At 38.4% G+C, this 19,685-nt stretch overlaps 1 protein-coding gene across 1 annotated transcript in view; it reads right to left on the minus strand.

Annotated features, from left to right (window-relative positions):
* The window catches only part of THSD7B (thrombospondin type 1 domain containing 7B), a 1,521,641-nt gene that overhangs the window by 540,940 nt on the left and 961,016 nt on the right, over nucleotides 1-19,685 (minus strand). The window contains 1 exon segment of the mRNA XM_021075621.1: nucleotides 3,462-3,617. Coding sequence (XP_020931280.1) covers nucleotides 3,462-3,617 — 156 coding nt within the window.

Consider the following 19,685-nt stretch of genomic DNA (forward strand, 5'->3'; position numbering starts at 1 on the left):
AGTTCCTGTCCCCACTCAATGGTTAACAAACCTGACTAGTATCCATGAGGAGGCACGTTACATCCCCAGTCTCAATCAGTGGGTTAAGTATCCAGCATTGCCATAGGCTGTATGGCAGACACAGCTCAGATCCCACGTTGCTGTGGCTATGGTATAGTCTGGCAGAAATAGCTCCAATTTGACCCCTAGCCTAGGAACCTTCATATGCCATAGGTACAGCCCTAAAAAGACAAAAAAAAAAAAAAAAGATACATGCATACTATATTCATTGCCCTACTATTCAAAATAGCCAACACATGGAAATAACCTAAATGTCCACTGACAGATGAATAGATTAAGATGTGTACATATATACAATAGAATACTATTCAGTCATAAAAAGAACAAAATAATGGCATTTGTAGCAACATGGATGCTAGAGATTCTCATACTAAGTCAGTCAGAAAGACAAAGTCAAATACCATGTGATATTGCTTAAATGTGGAATCTAAAATATGGCACAAATGAATCTATCTGCAAAATATAAACAGACTCACATAGAGAACAGACTTGTGGTTGCCAAGGGGGTGGGGGGAGGGTGTAGGATGGACTGGGAGTTTTGGGTTAGTAGATGTAAACTATTACATTTAGAGTGGATAAGCAATGAGATCCTACTGTATAGCACAGGGATCTATATCCAATCTCTTGGGATAGAACATGATGGAAGTTAATATGAGAAAAGCACATCAGTCATAGCATAGGACCTACCCTCATCTAATATGACTACACCTTAACTTGATTACATTTGCATTAACCAGATTTACCAAAAAAGGGCATATCCACCTGTACCAGGGGTTAGTGCTAAACATATCTTTTGGGAGAACACAATCCACCCCACAATAGATAATATCTAAGGAATGACGCACCAGGGTCCCTTTGTCAGAGCTGACTTATGCAATAGAGAGATAAGAGCCAATACAAAAGAAGTTAGGCAAAAAAATCATCTTTGGCAAATGGGGTGAATAAGGGGTTAGAAAGGTGTGAGCTTCCCAGATGAGTTCCATGGACCTATTGTGGGTGACATGGAAGAGGAAGACTGGAATAAAAGTTGAAAGTGTAGTTTTTCACAAAATATTTTGTTAAACTGAACCTAATTAAGAGAAAAATAGAAACAAGAGCTGGAGAAATAAGAGATTGTAAATAGAAAGAGAAGAAGAATGGAAGATTGTAAAAACAAAATATTATAAAGAGAAGAGGAAAAATGAGACCGAGATCCATTGACCTCTTGATACTTTTGAACACAGCCCTATCGTCCCTTCAATTTTAGCTAGATGAGCTAATAAGTTTTCTTATTTTGGCTTATACAGTTTGAATTGGGTTTCTATCACTTATAACCAAAAGTGTGCAGTGAATTATAGGGTGCACTTGGCCTTGTGTGGTTTTTCTAGCTTTAAGAGCAAAGGAAGGCAGTGCTCAATGCAGCAAGGTTGTAGCAGCACAGATGGTTACAGCCACAGTGGCTGGGGAAGCCTAAGTCCAGCCTCAAATGATATTCTAGTTAGTGACCTTAAAATGGAGATGCACCCATCAAACATAAGATTGGTTCTATAACAGGTAAGTTACCCTGGGAGCCTCATACGTACTACAAAAGACTTGCATGGTCAAATTATACACAACGGATTGCAGATATTGGAATTAATGGGATACTATTTGTATTCATAAACTGAAGAGGCTTGGGGGACATTATGGTTATGTGACTAACAGAGGAGTAGCATGAGCTTTCCAACACCCCCCCATGTTCCATCGAGATCCAGATTTCTATCATCTGATAAAAGAATTAAAGTTAGTTTCTTTCTGTCCTAGATAAAATGGCAACGTATATCGTCCATTCTACCTTAGAACAAACAAGGCAGAATAAAGAGAAAAGCTAAGGGACATGCATGTGTGAACCTGGGCATCACGTGTGTACATGTGAGCCCCCCTGGGAAGTGCTAAAATGTGGGTTTTCAAATAGAATTAAGCTGAGAGCACCACCTTTGTAACATCAACATTTTTCCATATACTCTTTGTTTCCATGGTATAACTGGGGGGCATTAGTGCTTAGCAAACATAGCATAACTTATGAAATGTCCTTGGATCTCATTTCTCTTAGTAAAGGAAATATTTCTTTTCAACACTGCCATTTAAGGGAACATAATATCAATACAAACTAAAGGGCCAATAAAAGAAAAGTCAAGATGTCACCAAAAAAGAACATTTTAAGATGCAGATGTGAAAAAAAAGATGCAGATGTGTATGTGTATATATATGTGTGATATACATATATATATAAATACACACAAAAAAAAACAGTATATATGTGTGTGTATGGTGTGTGTGTGTGTATTTATATACATATATAAAGCAGTGAACTATAAACTAAAGAAAACAATGAGTTACCATTGTGGTTTAGTGGGTTAAGAAACTGACAAGTATCTGTGAGGATGAAGGTTCAATCCCTGGACTCACTCAGTGGTTTAAGGAACTGGCATTGCCACAAGCATAGGTCACAGATGCATCTCAGATCTGGTGGTGTTGTGGCTGTGGTCACAAGGGTCACAGCATAAGTCATAGATGTGGCTCAGATCTGGTGGTGGTGTGGCTGTGGCATAGGCCTGCAGCTGCAGCTCCAATTTGACCCCTACGCTGGGAACTTCCATATGCCATAGGTACAGCTATAAAAAGAAAAAAAAAAAGAGAGAGAGAAAGAAAACAAGATTGCAGAGATCTACAAATTTAAACCAGCAATAAGCACACAAAACTTGAAGATTTCACCTTAAGCCTGAGGAAAATACCAAAAAGTAAACAACATATATAAATGTCCCTCATGAAAATTTAAATGGTAACATCAAATTCAGCATTTGATTCAGCCTTTGGAAATCTGAAAATAATAAATAGATACACAGAGCAATTGTTTCTTGATGTGATTATAGAAATCATGTCTAATTTTTGAAGTATATCTATGACATATATATAACATTAAGTTGTGGTTAGCAAATACTTGATCCTGTCTAAAATATCCATAAGACATTTGGCACATGGCAAAAGGTCCTTGAAATTTGGTCCCAAACAAAACCATGTGACGTGGGCCAAACAGGCTCATGGATGTTTTGGACAGGACCAAATATCAAAGCCCTCTTGCTGTGGACCAAATGTCTTACGGACATTTTGGCCAGGACCAAATTCCCTTCAGGTTTAAGTTATATACCGATTTTGATTAGTAGTCACTTCACCAGCTATGAGGCTAGTTGGAAGGTCAATCAAGTTGGGCTTCTGTGCTCCATAAAAAATGTCCCCAATGGCATCCTTAATAAATGAATAAGCCGGTTATCTAAATTTTACAAACAAATATTGTCTTAAGCAGAATTAAGCAGCTATTTAGCTACCAGAATAAATATGTGTGCACTAGAAGGAAATGAAGCCCAAACAGATAAGGCACTCACCTTTTCTCCCCTGAGGATCATGGCAGTTTTCATGGATGCACAGGCCCCAGGCTGACCAGGAAGATACTATACAGTCTGTAGAACAAGGGATATTGCAGAGCTGAGAAGCTGCAGGGGCAGGTCCCAAACATAATGTTTTTTCCACAGGTCTTGAGACTGAGGATAACAACAAAAAAAAGTCTAAGTCACATTCTCTGAGCATCCCTACAATTGCTCCTCTCTTTATTTGTGTGCCTGCCTCGTTCACATCAGCTTCATGGTTAAACAGATTATACGCAAACAAAAAAATCAACACTCTTCCAATACACACTACTTAGCTCCACAATATTACATTTAGGATGAGGAAAGGCAAAAAAAAAGACAGTGACAAAGGGCTTGAATTTGTGTTTCCTGCATGACAGAGTATTCCCTGGGAATCCAAGAGAGGACTGAAAATATAGATACACATTATGTAGAGTTATGAATTTTTAAAAAATTAAGTGGCTTTGTAAAGTTTCAAGATGAGTCTATTCTGACTATATAAATGACCGGGTCACCATGAAAAATTTAAAATCAAACCCCAAGGGGGGGTGTTTAGCATAACCAATCTACTGCCATTACTCCCCTGAGGGGTGGAGATCTCAAAACATGGAAGAAAGATGGGTCTTAAAAGAAGAAGAAAACTCAGGATCTGTGACTGCAGAATTAGCCCCTGGATGTCAGTTTCATTAGCAAGGCTACCCAGAGGCAAAAGGAGTGTCTGAAGAGCCACAGGGAATGCCAAACTAGGAGCCTTCTAGCTCTTCCTGGTGTGTACCTATGCACAAAGAAAGCCCAGAACTGGACTACTGCAGAAGGCAGTAATCATCTGTCCCTCAGTGGGGCTCATCAAGTGTCCCCTCTGTGCAGACCCATTCTGGGCACCATGGAAATGTACAGATGAAGGAGTACATGTGATCCTGGTTCTGCTCTGCAATGACCCAATTAAAAAAACAGCCAAATGATGGAGTTCCTGCTGTGCCTCAGTGAGTTAAGAAACTGACAGCGTCCATGAGGATGTGGGTCCGATTCTTGGCCTCGCTCAGTGGCTTACAGATCAGGCGTTGCCACAGCTTGGCATAGGCTGCAGATACGGCTTGGTCGGTGTTGCCATAGCTATAGTGTAGACCTGCAGCTGCAGCTCTGATTCAACTCCTACACCAGGAATTTCCATATGCCACAGATGCAGCAATAAAAATAAAAACAAACAACAAAACACAAAATAGCCAAATTCATAATTACACCTGCACAGAGCAATCTCACGCTAAGCATGTTGTGGGGCAATTCAGTCTGTGAGCAAATGGTTTAAGTTCAGATGGTTTTATCTTACAGACCACCTTGTGTCATTGTCAAAATACTTCCCATATGTCACTTCCATCCACTTAAGCAGATCAGAAAATGGTCAAAGATGGAGGATGGAATGACACGATTGGGTGGTAAATCAACCCATCTACTTTACCTCCTCACTCTTCACATGAGTTTTAAGTTAAATAAGGATGGAAATAAATCACAGCTCCAATGAGCAGAACTTGGAATGTAAACCAAAACAACAGCAATATTTAAAAATATTGTCATGAGTAGGTTCTAATCCATGGGGAATATAGTGTTTCCAATGAACAATGGAGTAGCCTGAGGTGTTTATGAGTGGGAATGGGAAAAGCAAAAGGTTACAAAGGAAAATGGTTTGTTTGCCATGGATTCTTTTACTGTCTACTGAAATAATTCAACCTAACTTAAAATAAAAGGCAGGAGCAAATCAAGATTGCTAATGTGGAAGTTCCCTGACAGCCTAACAGTTGAAAACTCAGTGTTGTCACCGCTCTGGCTCAGGTTACTGCTGTGATGCAGGTTCTATCCCTGGCCCAGGAACTTTTAAATGCCTCAGGCATGACAAACAAAGAAAATCACTAATATAAATTGTCAAAGCTTGCAAGCCATGTGGAAGAGATAGACAAAGGGAGAGAAAAGAGATTTTGAGGCAAAGAAATGGAATTTCTGGGGAGGCTGAAAAGAGGGGGTGATCAGAGATTACACCAGCAATAACAATAGCCAGATGGGGCGCTGGAGTGACCAGAACTGGGGATTACATAGGACACTGATGGAGGGGGTAAAGAAGAACCTGCAAGATTGGGAAAGGTTTGGTCATTTCTTCCCCAGGAGTGAGCAAAGGAAGATCCACAAGATAGCTATTCACTTATTACATCACGCCTTCATTCCAAAACCACTAAGGAGTCATCTAAATGAGACCCTGTTGAATGCTATCTGCTTCCAAGGAACTGACTCAGTCAAGAAATGTTAAGTCAAGTAGCATTTTACCAAAATTGATGGAAAGAGATGCTTCAAAGCATTGTATAAATAGAAAGCTGCACAGCCAGAGGACTTAAGGCAGAAGTATGTTTGGGTCCCAGCCCATGTTTGGTTACCACATGTTCTCACAAACTCAAACTTTTATTCCACAACCAAAATCTAAGTAATGACGGAAAAAAGAAGTGAGGCATGAAAACTGATTAATCTAATTGTTTAATAAACATTTATAGTGCCTGTCAAGCACTGGTTATAAATAGCAATTTAACCTGCATGACTTTAAGATATATATTATTATTATTCTTAGTTTAAAATGAGGAAACGGACATGGAAATATTTACTCACTTGCTCACATTCCCAATTAGTGAGCAGTGGAGCAATGGAGTGGGAGCCAGGTAGTCTCATTCCAGAATTTGTGCTGTTAACCCTGCATTATGTGGCCTCCCCATCATTCAACCTACAATGCAAAGTGCTTACCATGAGTTAATACTGTGTTGAGTGCTGAAGCTAGGTTAGTAAGTGAAATAGACAAGGTTCCCATCCTCATGGAGCCTGTTTATCAATATGACTTGATACTAAGCATACATGAGACATGAATTCATGAGCCTCAACAACAAGACTGGAAAGCCATTACTGTGGCTTCATCATGACTGTCTTCCTATAACACCAGACAGACCTTAAGTGTCTGATGATCAATGCTGAAAAGATACTCCAATCTCTCAGTTCCAGACACTTGCTGCTACATCTCTGAACATGGGTTGGGCCCTTCAGTCGAAACTGGTCAATCCATAGGTGTAATATGGTCTGCACTAAATCTCATCAGAAGCTCATAATGTTTTAACTGTCCATTAGGCAGTTAAGCCTTGGGGTTGGCAGGGCAGTTGGGAAGAACTTGTTCTGAGGCTGCATTTGTCAAGGACACTGCTTCCATAGATATTATGTTTATTTGGCTTATTTGGGGATGGATGTTGATGATTATTGGGAGGTGAGGGGTTAAGTCCCCCCAGGTTTCCTTTGATAAATGCTTCACTGTCAATCAATTGGCTGTTGAATGTGAGAGCTAATGGTACTCTTAAGATCTGGAAGTAGGGAGGGACTTGGTGTGCTAGCAAAGAACAGGGGGATTTCCCTGGAGACAGCAGTGACATAATTGGAGGCCCAGGAATGGGAGTAGGGCCATTTGTCAGAGCAATCAAGCCTCTTCAGCACCTGCTGCTTTGAGAGACAGCAGATCTTAAGCCATATCAATAAATTATTTCAGTCTCGGGGCCATGTCTAAGATGCTTCATTTAGGCACTGAATCAATGGGCTTGGGTCAACCTTCTCTTTTCAGCCCCCTTGGGATACATCTGTTCTAGAAATAAATCATGAGTAAGTCACAAAGCACTTACCAGCTTCAGACCACTTAGGTAGTTATCTCCCTGAGAAACAGTGAACACAGGATATTGCTACGCCTATTGACTCTTAGAGCTAGAAGGGAGCTTTACAGCTAATTTAGTTTCCTTCATCAATTTTACTGAAAAAAACTGAACTCCAAAGACCTCAGGTGGTTTCTCCAAGTTCATTCAGCAAGTCCAAGGCAGAGCAAGCCCTGAGCTTTGCCCCAGGTGGCTGCTTGCCTCTACCTGTCTCTCTTGGCTTTCCTTCCATGGAATGAGGGTATCAGACACAACAGATAGGGTCATTTGTACCAAGGATATTTTGTTTATGAATCACAATGACCACAATGGAGGCAACCAATGACATGACAGATCCAAGACATCCATGTATGTTGTAGGCTCAATTTAATCGTTTATGTATTTATTTATTTATTTTTGTCTTTTTAGAACTGCACCCACAGCATATGGAGGTTCTCAGGCTAGGGGCTGAATCAGAGCTGTAGATGCCAGCCTACACCACAGCCACAGCAATGCTGGATCCAGACCGCATCTGCAAACTACACCATAGCCCATGGCAATGCCAGATCCTAAGTCCACTGACCAAGGCCAGGGATCAAACCAGCATCCTCACGGATATTAGGTGGGTTCATTAACCACTGAGCTATGATGGGAACCATTTAAACAAAAACTAAATCCCTCTCCTATTTTACTACTAATCCTTTAAACAAAATCCAAATTCCTCTCCTACTTGATTACTACTTCAAAACTCCTTCAAGCCCCATCTCAGACCTCCTCAGTTAGATAGTCAGTGTGATACTCTTCAATTAGCCCTCAATCTTCCTTGACCAAACTCTAGCCATGATGTCTGTGGGGATAAGAGTTGTTTTTCTAGTCCCCTGCAAGTTTCTCTCTAGATATACTGACTGAAACAAGTTTATTTCTGTTTGCTAACTCTGACTGCTCTAATACAAGGGATCCCTGCTGCAATTGGCACACTTATTCCATGCAAGTCTATGCTGGTCCCTCTTTTTCAAGTTGCTTTAGACCAGGTCACCTTAATACTTTCTGCCACTCCTGTGTTGACCAACTGCTTGACTAGGTAAGCAGTTCCTCAAGGTTTTATAGGCTATTTAAGTTTTATAGGCAGCAATGTTAGTTTCTATAGAGACCTCTCAAGGCCACAAAATGTTAAAGAGACAAAATAACTTTTATCTCAGATCATTTGAGATCACTCCATAGCAGTAGCTTTCTAAATGTTAGGGAATACATTACAGTATGATAAGTGATCATACATATACAATAGTCATTAATGCTTTGAATATTTTGGTGCCCTAACCTGGAATTTTTTCATTTGTAATAAGAAATTACTAAATTGACCTGTCTTATAAGAAACATACAAGTCTGTTACTAATGATTGCAAAGTCACCTTAAATAATGAATTACTCCAGGAATGGAATGCTAATTAACAAAGGGGGAAGTAATGCTGGATATTTGATATGCTTAATGTTAAAAAAAAAACTATTCTTAATTCTAGAAATGAACAAAGTTCATGGTTTTCCTTAATGACAAAGTGATTTTAGATGAATGTACAAATTCAATCAAAATGATTTGTAATTAAGAAGAAAAATGCCTGTTGTGATCATTAGCATGTGACCACCATTGTAAAGAAAAATGAGTGGCTTCACATTTTGTTCTCAGAAACTAAATCAAGCTCTAATCCAAATTAATTCGAGTTAGCACAGAAATAAATTGGCAAAGATTCAATAAGAGTATATTATCCCCCACCCCTACCGCTGGCCATTTTGTAACATGTAAATTTCAATGCCATTAAATGCCTCAGAAAGAAATTAAACAATAATTGCATCATCATAATAATATTTAATTAATTATAACAATAAGATAGCTCTTTGTAGTGTATTTAAAAATAAGCAATGATTGCTTAAAGTAAAAATTGTTATCGGAGTTCTCACTGTAGCACAATGGGTTAAGAATCCAACTGCAGCATCTTAGGTCACTGTGGAGACATGGGTTTGATCCCTGGCCTCTCACAGTGGGTTAAGGATTCAGCATTGCCACAGCTGTGGCATTGGTAACAGCTGTAGCTTGGATTCAATCCCTGGCCCAGGAACTTCCATATGCTCTCGGTGCAGCCATTAAAAAACAAAAACAAACAAACAAAACCCATCTGTTACCACAGAAATTAATGGCATTTTCTTATTTTTAATATGTCTATTATTGGATGAAGCATCAAATCAGTCTTTAAAAATATAAAAGGCATTCGAACTAATTCTGCCATGGTATAATGAAACTCAGCTTTCCCTCTGGACAGAAAGAAGGATCTTGATCATGGTCAAGAAGTTAATCAGGAGTTCCCATCGTGATGTGACGGAAACGAATCCCACTAGGAACCATGAGGTTTTGGGTTCGATCCCTGCCCTTGCTCAGCGGGTTAAGGATCCGGAGTTGACATGAGCTGTGGTGTAGATCGAAGCCAGGGCTCGGATCTGGTGTTGCTGGGGCTGTGGCTGTGGCCGGCAGCTGTAGCTCCAATTAGACCCCTAGCCTGGGAATCTCCATATGCCGTGGGTGCGGCCCTAAAAAGACAAAAAGACAGAAGAAGAAAAAAAAAAAAAAACCGAAGTTAGTTATAAGGTAGCGATTTTTTTCCCTAGTATTTTCAAGGAGGTAGAGATGGGAAGAAAATAAAGGTGATGCCACTTCCAGGGAACTCTTCAGGGCTGGATGATTTTGCCTGCTTTCTCTCTTAAAGGTAGCTGAGTACCTCTGCAAAGAACACATTCCACCTTCAGTTGATTTTACATAAGATATTTGATTTGCAGAAAGACACTAGCCTTCAGAAAGATGTTAGACTAAAAAGTTATATACATTTCAATTTTCCAAATGAAAGGCAGGCCCTGTAAACCCCAAAGGGAATTCTCACTTGAAACTTGAGACCTCCACATTCCACAGGGCATCCAGGAAACTGCCATCATATAAACAGCAATTGCTAAAAATTAACTCAAAACTAATGAAAGAGCCTACTTATGTAAAAATGCTGCTTTCTCAATGATTTTTGAGAAACAATATTGCCTCTGACATATTCATTTAGGGAGTATACTGACTTGGCAGAAATTCAATCCACCTTACTGCTAAAATAAATAGGCTTCTTCCACAAACTGAAGGAGTCAAACGGTTGAAGGGGAAAGATAAATAATATTACAATTTTAACCAGAAAGCTATTTTCCTTCAAGAAGCTTCATGCATTATTTCAATTGCCTTTTGCCACTGGGATTTGAAAAATAATGTATCATTCTTTTAACTTAGTGGGTAGAATAAAAGCAAATATGTCTTCTAGCACTTAAACAGGCAGCTTAAAGAATTAAATCACATCTCAGCCTATTAAATTTAATAAGGCTTAATTTTAGCCATATTGAGACTCTCTTGGCAAAGTACTGTGCAATACGGTTTGGGAGGAGAATATGTGTGTGTACCCAATAAATTTAATATCTAAAAATAATTCCTGCAATTAGAAATAATTATGTGAAATTTGGCCAGCTGTCAAAATTTTTTTTCTAACTTTCATTCATTCCACATAGCAAATTGGAAAATACCTACCAACTAGTGGATTTTTATAATGCTACAGAGTAACAAGACGATAGGTAAGATGGAAAAAATAGTCAAAATAAAAATGAAGGCAATATAAATGATGTATGTATACAGTTTCAGATCAATATCTAACAATTATCTAATTAGTGGAGAAATACAGTAACCTTCAGTCCTCTAGTCATATACTTCCTTTTTTATTCACATATTTCTTAATGATATACTCTCTCCTCTGTCCCTCTTTTGAGAATTTCTTTTTGATTGTTTCTCAGACTTTTAGCTCAGAGCTAAAAGGGGGGTTATAGAGAGGATGGAGAGAACCAGAGCTAACATAAACAGCATCTTTTACACTTTACAGAGTTAAAAATATCATTATTGATGACAGAGAATGGAAATGAAATAAGGAAAGATGGATCAGTGGTCAGGCAAAGAGAAATAGTGAAAAGGCAGAGAGGCAGGTAAGTGAAAGAGTTATATCCCAATATGTCAATGGCAGAAATATGCACCATCAGGGAAGTGTCGCTTTTTAAAGGGTTGTTTTTTTGTTTTGTTTTGTTTTTTTGTTTTGTTTTTTTTTGCAAAAGTCCCTTTCATACTCAGCACTTTGCAACCTGGAAATCATTTTCACATAGAAACAGTAATAAGAGCTCAATGAGAGCCAGTTTTCCCAAGAATGACTGCAAATGCCTATTTAACTGATTGTTAGAAATAATACATAGCCATAAGCCACTTGATTCTAGACATTGCGATACACACTTAAATGCAATTTTGCATTTATTCATCACAATCACTCCAAGGTAAATTCAACTATCATGCCCATTTTATAGATGAAGTAATTAAGGATAAATTTTGTGCCTAAAATGACAAAGCCAAGGCCAAACACAGGTTCGGGACTCTTAAAAGTCCATAACCTTTAGCAGTATACCAACTACGATTTTACATTTGCAATAAAAATTATTATAGAAAAAATCTACTGTCACAGTAATAACTAATCAGGAAAATAAATAGGGAACATTACGTCCTTTTCTAAAAAAAATTCTTGAAATGAGATAAAATAGGAAAAAAATAGATTTAAAAACATCAATAGTAAAGACCAAACCTTAGGAAAGGTAAATGTTGTTAAAATGAGGAGCCAGGTGGATGTTTTGATGTGATTGTGAAAGGCACTGAAAATTATTACTCAGGGTTTGATGGAGAGGATGACATTAGATTATAATGACTATTTTCATCTTAAGATTTAAGTTTAGAGCCACATCTAAGGAATTATAATGAGTTCACAATAACTATACTCCTGACCCCTTCCACCAAGATTTTCTTACAGGACAAGGATGGACAAACAAGCCATGAAGGCAGCTTGGACACTGGAGAAGGAAGCCAAGTAGGTGCACAGCTTACCCTCCACTAGGCACTCACAGCATCACTAGACAATTCTTATTCTTATCAACCATATCCGACCTCTCAATTGCAGAAGTACAGAGGTGGCAGTAAAATGTCCCTAAGTTCACTGGGCAAGATGTGTTTGAGAAATACAAAAAAAAAAAAAAAAAAAAAGGTTGAAGTAAGAATGTGTCAGAAAAGGGACAGGGAATGGGGAGATCTGGTAAAAAAGGTCAGAAGGAGGGAAAAAGTAGCAAAGCTGGGTCTCCCAGACTTCAGTACTGGTCACATGATGTGCTCTTAGTCCATCAGAAAATCAGACTTTCAACTGTGTGGACTTAGATAGTGGATGTTTCAGCTTAAGAATAACTAAATGGAAATTATTTTTTTGGCCAGGTCTGTGGCTTGTGAAATTTCCTGGGCCAGGGATCGCACCACAGCAGCTACTGGCACTCCAATGACAACACTGGCTTCTTAACCCAACACCACAGGGAACTCCTGCATGGCAATTTTTAATAATGCCAACAAGAAGGAGAAATCCATATTCTCAGAGGTTATGTGGTCCTCCAAGAAGAACGTGACAAACTCCAAAATTTAAAGCCATTTCTAAGGGACCAAAAAAGGAGATGTGGGGGAATACGTGGTGATTATTTTAGAGAACAAGAAATAGCAATTTTTCTCTAAAATAAATATGCACAACACCCTGTTTTAAAAGGAAAGGAAAGTGAAGGGTTCACTGTACCTGATATCCTTGTTAGCATATGCTGCTTTAAATTTGCAAATTGTTTTAGATTGAACAAGTTAATTCGACTTCAAAGGAAGGCTCATGGGATTCACCACTTCCCTAGGTAGTGATAGGAATGAGTCACTGCATAATAATTTTTTTAATGCAGAATAGTTCTCTTTTTTTGTATGAGAAACTGCATTATACATTTTCAGAAGTAAAACAAAAATTACCAACAAAACCTCTTCATTGCAAAACTGGATGAAAGCTCTTTTTCTCCCAGGCCTGGTCATACATTACAAATCCTCCTTTTATAGTTTTTCATTATGTCATGTTATAAAGAGTAGCTTCCAACTTAGCTAAACCAAGGCCTCCAACACAACTGCATCTCAGGAGAATTGGGTCAGAATTGGGAAAGGCGTAGCAGAGAATACAGTAAGAATCTGTTTGCTTGTTCTTTTTACAACCACACATAAGGCATATGGACATTCCCAGTCGAATCAGAGCTGCAGCTCCCAGCCCACTCCACAGTCACAGCATACCAGATCTGAGCCGCATCTGCAACCTACACTGAAGCTCACAGTAACACTGGATCCTTAACCCACTGAGCAAGGCCAGGGATCGAACCCACATCCTCATGGATACTAGTCAGGTTCTTAACCTGCTGAGCCACAACGGGAACTCCCCATAAGGATTTTATCTTTAAAAAATAGCAGATTAGGGAGTCCATATTCTGAGCAATTTATGGAATATGATTTTATAAGGCCAATTGGCAAAATATGATCATGAAAATCCATTAAACTGAAAGTCTACCCCTACCTGTGTGAATTGTACAAATTTTTCCTACAATTGAGCTTCTGTAAAATAATGAGACTATTGAACACTTTTAACCTTTGTTACATTATCTCCTCTCTAAGGTCCCTTTGTAAATGTCTTTCCCCTAATTGTTCCTTCCTTGCCCTATGACATTATCACATCACAAATATACTGTGGTATGTATGTTATATACATAGTAATATATAGTAAATATGTATTATATGTTATAATATATAATAATTATAAAATAATAAATATTATTATAAAAGATATACTGCTCCATATGTAAACTGTGTAATATTTTTTCACCCCAAGAACCATTTTCATACTTGGGGATAATGATATCCACTTTGGGAATACGTGGACTAGACTGCATACTGAACTTAAACTGAATACTGAGCAATCTCCAAGTATAGTCTGATTCCATCAGCAAAACATTCTATGAGGTAACTACCACTAGTATCTCCAGTTTCCAATGAGACAATTGAAATTTTAAGGATCTGCCCAAGCTTCTATAATTAGTGAAATCAGAGGCAGGACCTGAACCCAATCAGGTGATTATGGCTTTACTTCTTCTTTACCATGTTAGACCTTCCAGCTCAAGGCTCTGACATTTTTGGATCCATTGCACATTTTCATGGCTGTAGGTTGGAACCTATCTTTTTAATTTGACTACAGTGCTTCTCAACACCTGTGTTTTGCTTGAAGTTGGAATCTATATGCTGATACTTTTTGCAACAGGCAAGAAATAATACATGTGCTGATAAGATGTGTTCCTTTACTGGTAGAATTCTGATGTATGCAGAGAATACAAACTTTTAAAACAGCTGAAATGCTGTACAGTTTTATGATTTTTTTTTTTTTGCCTTTTTGTTTTTTTAGGGCCGCACCCACGGGCATATGGAGGTTCCCAGGCTAGGGGTCTAATTGGAGCTGTAGCCACTGGCCACAGCCACAGCCATGCCAGATCTGAGCCACGTCTGCAACCTACACTACAGCTTATGGCAACGCCGGATCCTTAATCTGCTGAGCGAGGCCAGGGATCAAATCCGTAACCTCATGGTTCCTAGTCCGATTCATTTCCAATGCACTACAACAGGAATTCCCATTTTTTTCCTTTGCTTAAATAGTAGTCAAGTTAGTAAAATGCTATCTGGAGAAGTTCCATACTCTATATTTGTTTACATTTAAATATATTATGAGAGCAAAATAGGCTATAATATCAAGAGGACGATTTATATTTTAAAATTATAACTGTCTTCTAGGAAGTCTCTGAGAGAGAAAGCAACAAAATAATGAGATAACAATTATTAATTTAAAAACACAGTTGCAGTGTTCTCATCATGGCTCAGCGGAAACCAATCCAACTAGTAACGGCGAGGTTGTGGGTTCAATCCCTGGCCTCACTCAGTGGATTAAGGATCCGGTGTTGCCGTGAGCTATGGTGTAGGTCACAGATGCCACTCGGATTGGACATTGCTGTGGCTGTGGCATAGGCCAGCAGCTACAGCTCCGATTAGACCCCTAGTCTAGGAATCTCCATATGCCATGAGTACGGCCCTAAAAAGCAAAGAAATAAAATAATAAAATAAAATAAAAAATTAAAACAAAAACACAGATGGTTTTATATGAAAAGCAGCATGTATGCTTTCATAGTTTTTTTAATATAAATAAACATTAATTCTGAAATTGTTCTTACCTATTTTTATTTATTCATATACATATGTATGTATTTTTTAATGGCCACACCCACAGCCAATGGAAGTTTTTGGGCTGGGGACTGAATCCCAGCCACAGCTACTAACTATGCTGTAGCTGCAGCCATGCTGGATCCTTTAACCCACTATGCCAGGCCAGGGGTCAAACACCAGCTCAGCAGCAACCTGAGCCAATGTAGTCAGATTCATAACCCATTGAACCATGGCAGGAATTTCATGTCCTTACCTATTTTTAAAAGGGAGGGTGAGTTGAATTTTCCAAATAATATGGATTTTTATATCATAAAAAGTGATACAGCTGCATGCAGCAATTGATTTTTTTAATGTTTTATACATTCTTAATGGAGATTCTCTAACAAATGTTGTGTTGTTCAGTCCAGTGAAGCTCAAAGGTAAGACATGTTTATCATGACTATTATATTGGTGGGATAGGGGAGGACTCTCAAAGAACAGTAATCATGATTGTACAGACATTTTAAGACCTTGGCAGCTAGAGATCTTTAAAGTAGAGAATGAAACTTGACATAAAGTCAGCCTTCAGGGGATCCCTATAGGGTATTACAGAAAACGATGAGTTGCCACACCTGAGGACCAAAGTGTTACCTATCCAGAGCCATCCTACCTCCATTCCAGCCAAACAGAATATAAACAGGACACAGACCCCCTCATACCACCACTCCTGCTTTCCAACATATCTCTTATCCTGAGAACAAAGACAGGACCACATTTTGGAGGCTACCTGGCAGTAACCAACTTTGTCCTCTCTTCTTCACATTGCTTGTTAACTAATTACATAGCTCATGTTTCAGCAATATTTTCTCTATTTATAATGATCAAAACCAGATACATATTGCTACATATTTAGAGAAAAGAAGCTTCTCAATTCCATTCGGTTTACACTTGTATGGTCTGAGAAAGTTCTGCATCTCAAAAAGTAAGCAGCCAGAACATTGGGAAAATGGCAGTCTATGTGGCATGCCTTTCCTCTCTGAGCTAAGCTCCCTCGTGGAATCTTATAATGGAAGAGATCCTAATGATTTTTAATGATATCTTATATACCATCCTATTTCAAAAAATGAGAAAACCAAGGCCTAAAGTGGTTATAAGACATGTCCAAAATCAAAAAATTGAGTAAATATCAACCTAGAATTCCTGAACTGATACTCAGTTGACTCATTTATGCTGTCTCTAGTTTTAAAACAACAAAACAAACAACTCCTTAGAATTACCATTGTGGCTCAGCAGGTTAAGAACCTAACACCCGAAATAGTGTCCATGAGGGTGTGGGTTCAAGCCCCGGCCTCTCTCAGCAGGTTAAGGATCTGCGTTGTGGCAAGCTGCAGCGTAGGTCACAGATGTGGCTCAGATCTGGCATTGCTGTGGCTGTGGTGTATGGCGGTGGCTGCAGCTCTGATTCGACCCCTAGCCTGGGAACTTCCATATGCCTCAGGAGTAGCTGTAAAGAGAAAAAAAATTCCTTGATTAATCCTATCATACTCTATTCACATCTATATTCACTCATTTAGGGCTCATTATATACTGCAGATGACGATGTTGCTCCCATGAAATGGGCATGTTTTTTCTCCTTTCCAATCAGGTTGCAAAATCATTTATTTCTGAGAGTCGTTATTAGCAAGTTTTTAGCTAGTTGAGTGCTTATTGCTAAGAAAAAAAAATACAGGGCATTTCCTTTTTCAATAAGAAGTTTAAAAGAAGCATTCTACCTATGATAGAAGGCTATGTAGACATTTAAGTAGTAACACATACACTGGGTTAAATACCCACCACAATATAGATTCTACCTGAAAGCCACTCTATCTGATCTGTTCACCAATGCAACTCCAGCTCCTCCAACACTGATGGACACATAGTTGGCATGAAGAAAGTCGTAAATAAATATATCAATGCATTAATGTAGTTACATGAGTTTCAAATATAACATAGATATTAAACAAAAAAAGGAGTTTGGTGGCACACATCTGATAAACATCTGAAAGAGTAGAAGATGCTTAAAGAATCCTGACATACAGAGTCCTACATAGAGTTATATAGGTTGAGTATGCCAGGGGGCGAGTAGGGGCTGAAATCCAGCCTGTATTTCTCTTGCCAAACCACACTTCCTGATTTAGGCCCTTATGGATATCTTTTTCTAATACTCATCCCAAAAAGGAGATAGTTTCTTTTTTTTTTTTCTTTTTTTTTTCTTTTCTTCATGTCCACACTCACAGCATATGGAAGTTTTCCGGCCAGGGATTGGATCCGATCCACATCTGTGACCTATGCTCAGCTAAGGTAATGCAGGATCATTTAACCCACTATGCTGGGCTGGGGATCGAACCCTCGCCTCCACAGTGACCCTAGCTGCTGCAGTTGGATTCTTAACCCATGGTGCCACAGTGGGAACTCCAGGGAGACCTTTTCTAATTCATATGATAATGTAGTTTATGCTACCTCTAACCCCACTCACATGCCAGCTTAAAGAATGAGAAGTTATCTGTAGAATCAGTTTGGCTTAAAAATTCTGCCTGGAAATTAAAAGGAACCCTGACAGTCATAAATTACAGTGAGATGTTTTGTAATTGAAGGCTTTGAAAAAAAATAGAAATGGTTGGAAATATGTTTTTTTAAAAAATCCTGAAAGAAACATAGGTCCACACTAATGAAAATATAGTAGGTGGAAGAACTAACCAGTAACAGATTCTCAGTGTCTGAGATTAGCCAGGGTAGCTCATTACAGATAAGATACTAAAACGCAGAGTGAAACATGGCTAGTGGAACTAAGAATAAGTTTAATAGAGGCAGGCATCAAAGGTTAGAAAGTTAAATTTATTTGTTCATGATTCCAAAGTCCAAAAATGTAAATAGAAGCAGTGCTAAAGTGTCCTCATAAGGTCACTTACCTTTTGTAAGCTCTTAGCAACAAGCATTGTTATGTTAAAAGGAGAGACTGCAGTGGTCACAAAAGGAAACATTCTGGAAGCAGAAAGTACCTACTTAACAAAAATTGTTGTCAAATAAGACAGGCCAAAACTGAGTTTAAACTGCAATAAAATGGAGAACTACAAAATCCTCTTCCCATGCCACTGCCAATTCAAGGCAAAAAATAGTTATCAACACCAAGCCCTTTTTCCAGGCACTGCTACAAAGTGCCAGAGAAGAGATCACATAATCCCATATCTTGTTGACCTCACAATTTGATCAGATGAACTAGATTTACACATAAAAACTAGGGACGAATACAAAGCAGGTGTGTAATCAGGCCTCCACATGCCTAGTACCAACTTTATAGGAGGTAGGTATTCCCAGAAGAAAAAAAGATCAGGGACAGGAGGAGAAATTCTGAAAAAGCCTGTAATAACCTAGGTGTAACTGAGAAGTTGGTCTGCCAGGCCCTGTCTCTCTCCCTTTTTCCTGGTGTCTCATTTTTTTTAAGGTTCCAGGTAGGTTGGACCCTCTTGCTGCCTTTTGGCCAATTAAACACACACTGGTGTGGTAGGAGGCAGGCCTGGGCTTCTCAACACTCTGATGTTATTCTTTCTATTCCATATTAAATTTCCACTCTCACAATATAACTAATCCCATTTTGCATCTTGTAACATGATATTAAAAGGACATCAGCAGGAAAACACTTTTATGAAATGAAATTGCACTTACAAATAAATGTGCAAAAATAATAATCATCAAAAAATATTCCTATTTCTACAATATCCATGGCACTACAAATTTAACCCAGCAACACATTAACACACTAAAAGAATTAAAAAATTAAAAGAGCAAGATATTTTCCCTGAAAATGCAAGGATGGTTTGACATTGGTATATCTGTTATTTTAACTTACTACATGAACAGCCTAAGGAAGGAAACTCAAAAATTCCACTCTCTCTCTCTGTGTGTGTGTGTGCGTGTGTATGTATAATGCTATAATACATAAGATAACATGCTATAATATATACAATATAACATATAGATGCTATTTATTTATATGTAAATTTCATAGCCATTAATTTAAAAAATACCCCAAATCCTCTCCCTCAAAATTAAGGAACAAACTCCCTGACTTAATAAATGCCATCTAACATAAAACAAAACCAAATCACATTTAGAGGTGAGAAATTCTAGATATTTAAGCCAGAAACAGGTCAGGGATACAAGCTAACATGTTATGACTTAACACTCTATGAGATTTCCTGGCCAGTGCAATAAAATTTATAAAGACATGAAAGTTATAAATATTAAATGAGAAAAGACAAACATTGATATTTACATATTTACTGCCTAAATAATT

Source organism: Sus scrofa, chromosome 15 (assembly GCF_000003025.6).
Source record: "Sus scrofa isolate TJ Tabasco breed Duroc chromosome 15, Sscrofa11.1, whole genome shotgun sequence".
NCBI classification, from domain to species: Eukaryota; Metazoa; Chordata; class Mammalia; order Artiodactyla; family Suidae; genus Sus; species Sus scrofa.